The sequence below is a fragment of the Palaemon carinicauda genome, chromosome 2 (genome assembly GCF_036898095.1).
Source record: "Palaemon carinicauda isolate YSFRI2023 chromosome 2, ASM3689809v2, whole genome shotgun sequence".
Lineage (NCBI taxonomy): Eukaryota > Metazoa > Arthropoda > Malacostraca > Decapoda > Palaemonidae > Palaemon > Palaemon carinicauda.
In genome coordinates, this window is record NC_090726.1 from 190,657,827 (window position 1) to 190,670,216 (window position 12,390).

At 36.0% G+C, this 12,390-nt stretch overlaps 1 protein-coding gene across 2 annotated transcripts in view; it reads left to right on the forward strand.

Moving 5' to 3' along the window:
• Positions 1-12,390, forward strand: part of LOC137628768 (modular serine protease-like) — a 141,127-nt gene that overhangs the window by 96,547 nt on the left and 32,190 nt on the right. For both annotated transcript variants that reach the window (XM_068359978.1, XM_068359970.1), the window contains 4 exons: positions 4,694-4,781; positions 4,971-5,000; positions 6,059-6,240; positions 6,677-6,845. In XM_068359978.1, coding sequence (XP_068216079.1) covers positions 4,694-4,781; positions 4,971-5,000; positions 6,059-6,240; positions 6,677-6,845 — 469 coding nt within the window. The remainder of the gene's footprint in view (positions 1-4,693; positions 4,782-4,970; positions 5,001-6,058; positions 6,241-6,676; positions 6,846-12,390) is intronic.

The following is a 12,390-nucleotide window of genomic DNA, read 5'->3' on the forward strand; positions in this document are numbered from 1 at the left end:
CTTAAAAAGGCAGAGTAATGGTTCAAGTCGACTTCCTTACCAGGTACTTATTTATTTTATGTTTGTTATTTTGAATAACGGCTAAAATAAGATACGGGATACTTAGCTTCTTTGTTAACATGTATGCTGGTCTCCACCCACCACCCTGGGTGTGAATCAGCTACATGATCATCGGGTAAGATTAATATTGAAAAATGTTATTTTCATTAGTAAAATAAATTTTTGAATATACTTACCCGATGATCATGAATTTAAGGACCCGCCCTTCCTCCCCATAGAGAACCAGTGGACCGAGGAGAAAATTGAGTTCTTGTTGACAAGAAGTACTTGAGTACCTGCTCACAGATGGCGCTGTTGTGTACACCCCCACCTGTATAGCGATCGCTGGCGTATCCCGACCGTAGATTTCTGTCGGGCAACAGAGTTGACAGCTACATGATCATCGGGTAAGTATATTCAAAAATTTATTTTACTAATGAAAATAACATTTTTCCTGGTTCCTTTCCTCACTGGGCTATTTTCTGTTTTGAAGCCTCTGGGCTTATAGCATCCTGTTTTTCCAGCTAGGGTTGTAGCTTAGCATGTAATAATAATAATAATAATGATGTGCAGTATTATTTGGTGAGTTTTTAAGCTAGTTTTTACGTTTTGACTTGAGCATTTCAATGTTATGCTGCATTTGGCAATTTGTAAAATCAAAATTTTTCATTTTGACTTTTTCTTTGGCAATTTTTATTAGTGTACAGTATTATTGGCCTATTTTCAATTCAAAATTTCATGATTGACTTGAGCTTTCAACTTTAAGCTGTATTTGGCATCTTATAACAATATAATTTCTCATTTTGACTGCATTTCACGCATCACAACTTCCCAAGATTGTCATTAAACAAATACTGTACCAGACCGCTTGAGGAAAAAGTCAGTCATAACTTGGAATGGTCATGAAACAAGAGGTCGATATAGGAATAGTCTATTATTGTTAAGTAGTGCAGTACTGTAATATGTAATGCATTATTCTAACTGCATTGATAGTACTGTATCTTTAGTTTATAGATTTTTATATTTTCTTTAACATTTGGTGGTTACTCTAATTTTGTAGGATAAGATTTGGTTATTAATGTTAGTTTTTTTTTATTATCTGGCCTTAATATCAGTACACTAGTTCAATATTAATTGGTGTATAATTTTTGTAATACATATAAACTTCATTTAAATTTAGGCAGTATTATACTGTACATAATTTGAAAAAAAAACAGAATTTTAATAATAAAACTACAGTATTTCTATACATGCCTGATGTTCATATTACTAATTCTCTGAAAACTGTTTATCAACGTTTACCTCCAAAATTGAAGAAAAATCCGGAATATTTCGGTTTTGAATATAGACGTGCTTCTAGGATAGTAAAGCAATGTCCGTAAGAAGCAAAGCTGTGACACGCCAGAGGCACTTTGGTTTCACATCACAATTCAGGTGAATAGAGAAAAGAAATATTTTAATAAAATTCCATTTATACTTATGAGCCTCCCCTGATGTTCATATTGTTGTCTCTCACACACTGATGGGTGTAGAAAGACAGTGAATGAAAGAGAGGGGTCCTCTATATAATTAATTTTTAAGACACTTCTGGTCTGTAGGTTAGTGGTAACACACATCTCGGAAATACTTAGAAACATGGGACTTGTGATTGGTTTTTCTAAATGATATCTTTCTTCTTAATTTATACAGTATCTTTATAATCCCAACATCATGTAACTAAAACTAGATTTTTTGGAAAAAATTGAATTCTATATTGACTGAACAAAAACTACTGGGTATATATTTTTTATTAAGAAAATTTTATATTAACTGAACTAAAAAAAACAAAAAGTAATTAAACCACATAATAAGCAGCCACTAAAGGACCTAGATCCCGGAAATCTTGAAGAAAAGTCAGGATTCTTTCAGTTTTGGCAAAAAAAAGACATTGTACACCATTGAGACACTTAAAATTAAGCGATGTAACTGCAATGCTAATACAGTATCATGAACCTTAAACTTTAAGGTTTATTAGATTTAGATCCCATTCTTTGGGAGCTCCTATGACCAAACTTTAAACTAGAAGTGACATGTCATTTTTGGACAGATGACCATTTGGAACTCTGATCATACAACATAAATTAGGGACACTAATGTCTATACTCTAGTTATATTCAAATGATACTGAACAGCCCCTACTGTACAAATAAATCTAATTCATGATGAAATACTTTCATCTATTTCCAAAGAGGGTTCGGGAAAAATTGCAGTAAACGTTGAAATATTTTTTTTGCTCCCATGGAAGGCCAGAGACAAAATCCTCTTATGCTTCCAAAAGCCTACCTTGAAAGTGCTTGTAATCACTTATGCATTCAGCTAATACGGAAATTGTTTTGTCCATGAGATCTTTAAAAAAGATATTTCTAATGGTTCAAGGTCGACCCTTTTATTAACTGTGAATCCACATTCAAATTAGAGACATGCAAACCTGACTACTGGAGGATTTTCAATACTAAAAGCCCTTAATACATTTGCTCTAATACTTGAAATAGAGAAATCTAATCAAAGATGGTTGTCAACAGAATTAAGCATGGCTTCCTATCCCTTAATGGCTGAAATTTATTTTTTTCATAAAAAGGGAAGCAAAGAAATTTAGCTTATCCATGCTAGTTGGTCATTGACGCATTCCTAGAATTGCATCAGTCAAAATAACCATTTCTTTATCATTGATACAGATTTTTGGTAGACTGTCTTTTAGAACTTAAATTAGACAATCTTGAGGGTTGCAAAAAACTTATCTTTCCGATAATATGGTGGGTAGTTTCTATGCATTTAGATGTAGCATGGATGGGTTTGGAAGAATCTCCTTTGAAAGTGGTTGTCCGAGCAAACTGGTTCTGTACAACAACATTCTCATACTGGGATTAAAGGGCCACATCTTTGAACCATTCACTTTGTAGCCAGAGTAGGTAACTGGTCATCCTGCTGTTTACAGAGATCTTTATCTTGTTTATCACCCCTCAAATTATGGCAAATGGTGGTATGTGAAAGATGTGGGCTTGACCACTCTTCCAAGCTAAGAGGTGAACAACATGCGCCTATCTGTTCAGAGATGCTGTAAACATATCAATGTCCTGGTGACCCCACCTTTTCAGATTTCCAGACATTCTGATATGATACTACAATATATTCAATGCAGTAAGAAAAGGATGATAAGGGACGGTAACTAGTTTTAAACTAAATCCCCCATTGTTTCTACATATACAGAGGTCATTGGCTCAACTTTCTTTCTCCAGCTACACTACACCTCCTTACCCTATCTCATTCTGTTTGTTTTTCATGTAAATTGATGTATTTCCAAAATTGTATCCAAAATTATCATAACTTTTGTTCCACACCACCTTAGAAAAATTCAATGCTTGTTTTCTGTATAAATTTGTTTCCTCCATTCTAATTGTGGCATATGAGCTGGGGTCCTTTCTTGCTCAAATGTCAGATGCTGCTGCATACACTATGATTGGCGCACTCTCCTGATGAACCATTCCCCTGCCTCAAGCTTGCCAAATGGCCACTATAGTGCTTGGCAGTTGCAGTTATCTACAGACTGAATAGTTGAAGTGTCACCAGTTGGAGAAATGGTTTAAAACCATGTGGCCTCCCGTACTGTCCATTTCTTGCTGCATTAAGAATAGGATTCTGATTACCAACAGCTTTCTGCCTTGCAATCTAGTTATCTAAAAGAGTGAATTGGTATGTGGGAATGCAAGGGTTTAACAACAGAGGAGTTTAAAATATATAAGAATTGGAGGGTCTGTGAGATGATCTTTAATCTGCAAGGCACAGTGAAGAAATTAGAACCCTTGCTAAATGGAATGCTGTTACCACTGCAATACTGTAGATCCAACCAGAGTCAAGTTAGGGTTCGAAAATGGCCACGTAAAGTCAAAATTACCGACTTCCACTGGTCTAATGACAATAAACAAAAGTCAAAGAATTGAGCATTGGAAGCTCATCACTAGCAAAACTTTATTGAATAGTGCTGTATTAGAGTACGCTGCTAGGGTGTCTTTTATCATCATCATCATCATCTCCATTATGATGAAGTAGCCAGGTCGTCTAGATTTCCTGCGGAACTAAAAGAAGTTTCTTTTGCTCTCTCGTTTGCAATCATTGAACATGCTTTCCAAGGTACAGTATTGGCGAGGCCTTTGCACTTCTCACAATGGTTATTTAAATCACAGTACTATTCAATATTATGCCTGTATGCAAATCATAATTGATCAGAAACTATTCCCTTGAACAATCTACACAGAAATTATTAAAAAAAAATCCAGAGTAAAACTTCTTAAAATGTACTAAGTCTATTTTCTAATTATCTGGTAGACTTGAAAGGAGCACATGAAACCAGTATGACACTGAAAAAATAGATCCCCTGGCATGTCGCAGCTTTGCTTCTTGCCATTTAACATAGAGTATCTCATAACTTTACTTGAGCCATGTATCTATTGAAAGGAAAGAAATAGGGGAATTTTTTTTTTTTTTTTTTCGGGGGTAAATGTCTATAAATGGTTTCCAGAGATGAATCAAATGAATGTCGGTAGAGGTTCATAGAAATAATTGCTTAAGTGAAATTTGTATGATATGCTAATAATTAATTTTGTTGAACCTCTTTCAGTGGATGGTCCAAAGTGTTCACTGCCTTCCGAAGATGAGGATCATGGAATCACTGTGAATGTTTTAGCCTGTGGAAGCCAGGCTCTTGTGTAAGTTGATTTCAATGCAGATATTTGTACATTTTCAAGTGCATCTTACTAAATAGAATTAAGATGGATACTACATACTATTATAGTACCAGTGTGTCTTATCAATTTTGTCTGTGCTGTATGAAAATTTATATTTATTCAATTCAATCGCTTATAGGTCTCTGATTCTTTTTTTTTTTTTTTTTTCAGGAATGTGGCAGCATTTTCTCGTAATCTTGAGTAAGCATATAGTATTGTACATAAGTTTAGAATATAAGAGCTTTTTAAGGGTTAAAATAGCCAGTGGTTTTATTGGTAAAATATTTATTATAAATTTTGAGTGTTTGTATAAAAGAAATTTGTTCTTTTACACACTTGTAAATGCTTGCAATGCAAATAATGTCTATGTATGAAACCCATGTTGTTTTAAGCTCGGTGAGCAGTAGTGCATACGTTCAATAATTTGTATGCAAGTATGATGAAGCTGATAGACTAATGTTTTAAGAGCATCTTCCATGAAAGTTGTTTTGTTCAAAATGCCTAGAAATTGTGAAAAGAAGGGTTTTGGGGTGGGAAAACTATACATATTTTCATGCTGGTCTATACCAGCAAATTTTCTTGGCTCTTCAATCCATCATCTTTACTTCCTTCCCCCACTTCATTTGCAATCTCTAGGAACCCATTCTGTTATTCTTAATGTTTATCTATTATTAACTAAAACAACAACCTCGAATAGATTTTACTTAACGGGAGGGAACGGGTGTTATTATCAGGAGGTTCTTATCTTGCAAAGTACAAGGGTAATGTTTCCTGTACTGACTACTGTATTACTTTAAAAAAAAAAGTTATTGCAAGTTTACAACTGCGTAACTAACTATTTCTTTTTATATTTCAGCAATAGTATTTTATAAATTTTAGACTGATTCCTAGTCTTTCTACATTTTAGACTGATTCCTAGTCTTTCTACATTTTAGACTGATTCCTAGTCTTTATACATTTTAGACCGATTCCTAGTCTCTATACATTTATACTTCTATGTGTGTATTTTAAAAATGTAGCTTTCTGGGAAATTGGATAATATTTTGAGTTTGCTAAATTTTTAAGTAAATGTCAAAATATTAGTAGTATTTTTTTTTATAATTTCAAGTATTGTATCTATTATTGTGTGCTTTGTGATCTGTTTTAACCCCTTGCACTATAACTTGAATGTTCTTTATTTTCCTCTAGGTATTTACAGTATTTATATTAGTATTCATTATGTATCAAAGGTATATATTATTTTTATTCTAATCAAATAGGACTTTATGCTCAACAAGAGAAGTACCTACAGAAACAGTGGTTATAGCCGATTGCTGGGGAACTGCTACCATTTTGGCAAAGTGTCATGAAGATGGAAAATGGCATCCATATGGAAGTCAGGGACCTAACACCATGGAGCCTTCCTCAAGACTGTGCCAACCAAAATCCATTAATTCTCAGAGTGAGTGATTTAAAAGTTCATCTTGTTTATTTGTTTTGAACAATATATTTTACAGACTACAATGTTGAAAGTTCCTTGAAAAAATGGAATCGACTCTTAAATTCTCTAGTTCTGTACTGTATTGACTACAATTTGAAGAATATTGTGTGTAGAATTAAAAGATTTGGTGTATGCTTGTATTGCACCAGGTCATTGCTGTGCAATTATTTTTTGTTAAAGTATAGACATTTAAATTACTATCGTGCATATTATACTTATTTTATATTAAAAGGCAATGATGAATTTTTCACTATGTATCTAGAATATTCTAATGGGAATACCTAGAGACCCTTTATAGAGCATCATTATTTTATGAGTTTCCTCTAATGAATTTAAATGACAAACTGCAATTTTATTACCAAAGGTATTCAATCATTAAAGTAAGTCTGTATTTCAGTATGTGGCCGTAGACCAAGATACAGACGTCCAATAATTCCTTTTGTATCAAGTAGTCCTCAGCAGCAGTGGCCATGGCTTGCTGCAGTTTTGAGAAACTTGACTTACGCTTGTACAGCAACAGTAATCAGTCAAGACTACCTCCTCACTGCAGCACATTGTTTAACGAGGTACAGTATGCTGGTTTGTTATTGTCCATGATTCACAGATTTGAGTATTTAAAGACACTTGATTGTAGGGAACAGACATGCTACAGAGTTATCCTAAGAGTACTGTAGTTTATTGGTTTCAGAGTAGAGTAAAGTCTCTTCATATATCCATGAATCTTTCCTCTGTATGAGCAAGCTATTATAAAGTGGAAAATCGGAAGTGCTAACTTGACAAAATCTTAAATAAGATAAAAGGGAAAGAGAACTTTTCTCCCCTTCTTCTGTACACTCCCTCCTTTAAACTAGCTACCAAAACACTCGCCTAGTGCCAAGTTAGGAGTTACGGCTAGGCCATGCAGAATGTTTCACATTAAGGTATGAAAGCATATATCTATTATAGAATTGTGTTGTCAAGGGTACCTGTAGATTGGGTTTGTGCATGTATTGTACCACTATATAAGGGTAAGGGAGATGTGCTTGAGTGTTGTAATTCAAGAGGTATTAGTTTGTTGAGTGTAGTTGGAAAAGTGTATGGTAGAGTAATGATTAATAGGATTAAGGATAAAACAGAGAATGCAATCTTAGAAGTACAGAGTGGTTTTAGAAGAGGTAGGGGTTGTATGAATCAGATTTTTACAGTTAGGCAGATATGCGAGAAATATTTACCACAAGGTAAGGAGGTGTATGTTGCGTTTATGGATCTGGAGAAAGCGTATGATAGAGTTGATAGGGAAGCAATGTGGAATGTGATGAGGTTATATGGAGTTGGTGGAAGGTTGTTGCAAGCAGTGAAAAGTTTCTACAAAGGTAGTAAAGCATGTGTTAGAAAAGGAAATGAAGTGAGTGATTGGTTTCCGGTGAGAGTGGGGCTGAGACAGGGATGTGTGATGTCGCCGTGGTTGTTTAAGTTGTATGTTGATGGAGTGGTGAAAGAGGTGAATGCTTTAGTGCTTGGACGAGGATTAAAACTGGTAGACGAGAATGACCATGAATGGGAGGTAAATCAGTTGTTGTTTGCGGATGATACTGTACTGGTTGCAGACACAGAAGAGAAGCTTGACCGACTAGTGACAGAATTTGGAAGGGTGTGTGAGAGAAGGAAGTTGAGAGTTAATGTGGGTAAGAGTAAGGTTATGAGATGTACGAGAAGGGAAGGTGGTGCAAGGTTGAATGTCATGTTGAATGGAGAGTTACTTGAGGAGGTGGATCAGTTTAAGTACTTGGGGTCTGTTGTTGCAGCAAATGGTGGAGTGGAAGCAGATGTACATCAGAGAGTGAATGAAGGTTGCAAAGTGTTGGGGGCAGTTAAGGGAGTAGTAAAAAATAGAGGGTTGGGCATGAATGTAAAGAGAGTTCTATAAGAGAAAGTGATTGTACCAACTGTGATGTATGGATCGAGTTCTATAAGAGAAAGTGATTGTACCAACTGTGATGTATGGATCGGAGTTGTGGGGAATGAAAGTGACGGAGAGACAGAAATTGAATGTGTTTGAGATGAAGTGTCTAAGGAGTATGGCTGGTGTATCTCGAGTAGATAGGGTTAGGAACGAAGTGGTGAGGGTGAGAACGTGTGTAAGAAATGAGTTAGCAGCTAAAGTGGATATGAATGTGTTGAGGTGGTTTGGCCATGTTGAGAGAATGGAAAATGGCTGTCTGCTAAAGAAGGTGATGAATGCAAGAGTTGATGGGAGAAGTACAAGAGGAAGGCCAAGGTTTGGGTGGATGGATGGAGTGAAGAAAGCTCTGGGTGATAGGAGGATAGATGTGAGAGAGGCAAGAGAGTGTGCTAGAAATAGGAATGAATGGCGAGCGATTGTGACGCAGTTCTGGTAGGCCCTGCTGCTTCCTCCGGTGCCTTAGATGACCGCGGAGGTAGCAGCAGCAGGGGATTCAGCATTATGAAGCTTCATCTGTGGTGGATAACGGGGGAGGGTGGGCTGTGGCACCCTAGTAGTACCAGCTGAACTCGGTTGAGTCCCTTGTCAGGGTGGGAGGAACGTAGAGAGTAGAGGTCCCCTTTTTGTTTTGTTTCATTTGTTGATGTCGGCTACCCCCAAAAATTTGGGGAAGTACCTTGGTATATGTATGTATGTATGTATGTATAGAATTGATTTCACTGTATTACAAGTCTAAAAGACATGAATTGCTGGTAAGGAAAAATTTAAAATTTATATGTACTGTACATTTTGTACATTTCTTGTCTTCATAAAGTACTGTATGCAAACGTGGTAATTTATGGTGAATTCGGGTTAGTGTTCTATGGCTGCCCAAGAGCCGGTACTTTTTCCTTAGTATGAACCCATGTCCAAAACAGTAATTGTCATAGGAGGATTGCCATGCTACTACATAGCAAAGGCCATCAATACTGTATTGTACCCACACTGGATTCTGCAATGTTCCCCAGGCTCTTTCACCTGTCCTCCTAAGATGGAGAAACTTATTAAAGTTATTATGGCCTAGACCTTAAAGGGGTTACTGTATTTAACCAAGAAATCTTCTCGGAAGACTAAGCTGCAATCTCAGAGCGTTACTTGTTCCCTGCAGGTTGCACGTAGATTGACAATTGGTCATGCTTTGGTCTCCCATGGTTGCACATTGCTGAAGAATGGTCTCCTCGAATAAAAGATCATAGGTCGATTTCTTGACATGTCAAAAAACCGAGCTTGGTTGCAGGAGTTTTTCCCGCGGCCATGAGAAAACCTGAGCTGCGATCATAGTTGCGCATGGTCGCATGTGAATTTTCCAGAATGTACTCAGGTTACTACTTTAGATATCTATCCACTAACTACCTTGCAAATAGTGTAGATTAAGCATGTACTAATTTATATCTGAGAGATTAAGATTTTGCTTTTAAGGAGATTAATAGAAATGAGCCAACTTAAGTACCGAGATGTTAAGTACTTAAAAAGTACTAATGAATTAACTGTAACCTGTTAGTTACAGTACGGGCATAAGGCAATTTAATACCCGACAAGATTTCTCACTATTGCCTAACCATCATATCTTCAGAAACTTACCATAAGGTCTTCCAGAATGACCTATCAAGTTAGCTTGAGACTTTGTTGTGGTTTTATCCACAGTTGTTACCAAGTTTCAGCTAGTCTGCAAAAACTTGATGTTGATGCAGGGTTATGATCATCTCTCTTCCCTTGTTTGATGACTAAGTCTGTTGCAAAATCATTTATAGTATGGTTATCACTAATTATTGCTAATTTATCCAGTGGTAGAAAATTACCCAAATCTTTTCAGGGAAATTTTTATCAACCTGGAAAGTATCATTGCTGTGTAAACTGTGTGAATTGAGCAGTGTTCAATTATCCAGCATGAGAATGTTACCAAAGTCTGCTCAAGGAAATTGAAATCTGAATGTACCTTCATTGTAGATGCACGTGGTTCACAAGCAAGGCCTATAACTGCCTTTAAATGCTCCAGAGGAAAAAAGAGAACTTGGAAGGTAAGGAAAAAGCAACAAATAGGTTATGGAAAAACAAAATTGCCTAAACTGAATGTTTGCTACTGTAGTATCAATCTCTCAATTATGTTGAATGATACTCTAGATTTGCATTGTATTTCCCAAAATCCACTGGTTGCCATGAGAAAAGGTAGGAACACCTTGTTTGGACACCTGCTATTCTTCGTTAACAAAGAGAATGCTGAAAGTCATTGATCTTGATCAATAAGAAAGTCCTTTTGCTTTCTGTCAGGTGTCATGTCTTTAGAATGCAGAGGGTGGCTCTTCTATTAGAAGGTAGGTAATGGCATGAAGAGAATTCTGCACTGCTGGAACAATGGCCACTCGGCTTTACATCCTTGGAAATTCTTTGTATGATAATTTCAACCATTTTCTCAGAAAACAAGAACAGCCACCTTCTTAGAGAACTAGAAAAGGAACAAATGTATTGAAATCTAATTGTCTGAGGTGTTCAAGTTATTAGTTTCAAGGCAATTCTCTGTCTACTTTCAGAAGTTTAGCACTTTTGCTAAAGAAATTCTTATAAGATTCCAGGGACATCTCCCCTATATGGAGAATTATTTTGACAGCTGACAAGAGTGTAAAGCTCTGATGCAAGATAAAAATGGAGAATCAAGGCATGTTGCCTTTTTACATAAGAGGGAAGTGGTGAAAGTGCAGCGAAAGTAGTTTCCCTAAAATAGTCGCAGACTATAAAACTAGTAAAAATTTATAGCCTGAGCCAATATATACCTTGTTTTTTCCATACTCCAGGCTTCATACCATTTAACTACAAAAACAAATGATACAGCAGCTAGTGGTTGTTAATACCCACTTTAGTCTTCATAGATCTGTATAAAGGCTTAATCAACAGTTATCTATTGGGCATTGTGCATCTTCTAATGTCCAGAGGTCTGGCAGGAGTTAAATATATCTAAAACTCATATGATATCCCCAAGGAAAGGTTATTAGTTGTTGTGGTGACTCTTGGATCGCAGGAGAAAAACCAATATCTGTAGATAATAATAATGGAAGACCATTTGAAAAATATCCCATCACCATCTTGTTGGTGAAAATTATCAAAAGATAGTCAGAAGAGAACAGAGGTGACAGCACAGTCCTACCACTTTGATGTTCCAATCCTATTCTTATTTTTAAGTCGAGAGATTAAAATGCAATCTGTAGCTATGAAATTTTACCTGGGTGTACTACAGCCTGTGTTTTCAATGACTATCTTAATTAGATTATGTGATATGAAGTACAGAAACTGGTCAGCTGGGAAGAAATTTCTACCTGAATGCCTTGAAATGAGAGCTATACAGGAACACGACACATGTTGAATGTTGTCACATAAAGATTTTGAAATGCAGATATTGCATTGCAGCTACTGGTTTCAAGTGAGAGGAGACTGCCATCCTCCTCATAAAACTACGACATCGTATGTTATGATTGCACATTGAGCCTTATGATGACTTACACAGTTGAAAATTATTGGTTAGGTTCTACATCAAAACCCGAGATTCTATCCTGTGTGGATGCCTGTGATGATCAAGGTGATGATCCCTTTACCAATTTTGAAAGCAATAGCCATGCAGGAGATTTAAAAAAAATGCAGCTTGAAGAAAGAAGTTTATTTAAAACAGGCCTCTGCTCATATAGGTTCATCATCAGTAAGTGGAGCTGGAATGATTATTTTCACATAAAGAACTTCTAGTTGGCTCAAATCACTGGTGATTGTTTCTTCAGAAAGCCTGTCCAATGTTTATAATGCTTCCAGAAGGCTACAGTTGGTGGCTACAACACCGTATGAAAAATCTCTGGTCTTCTAGTGGTTATCAGGGTGAAAAAATCAAAATTAGGTAATCCTATATACACTATCTTACTGCAAATGAAGATACATTGGTATACATACAGTAGAAGAATAAAGTTGAAGGTGAGAACTTTATCTCTGTTTTATGTAGTCTGAATCTATGCATTATTTAGTCTGATGAGCATTTATAGTATGTCTTAGTTTTTATTAAGCCTTTTCTATTCAAAGGTATGATTCATGGAAACTAACTAGAATTTTAAACTCTACTTTATTTCCATACTTCTGTTAACATGAAAATGTTCATT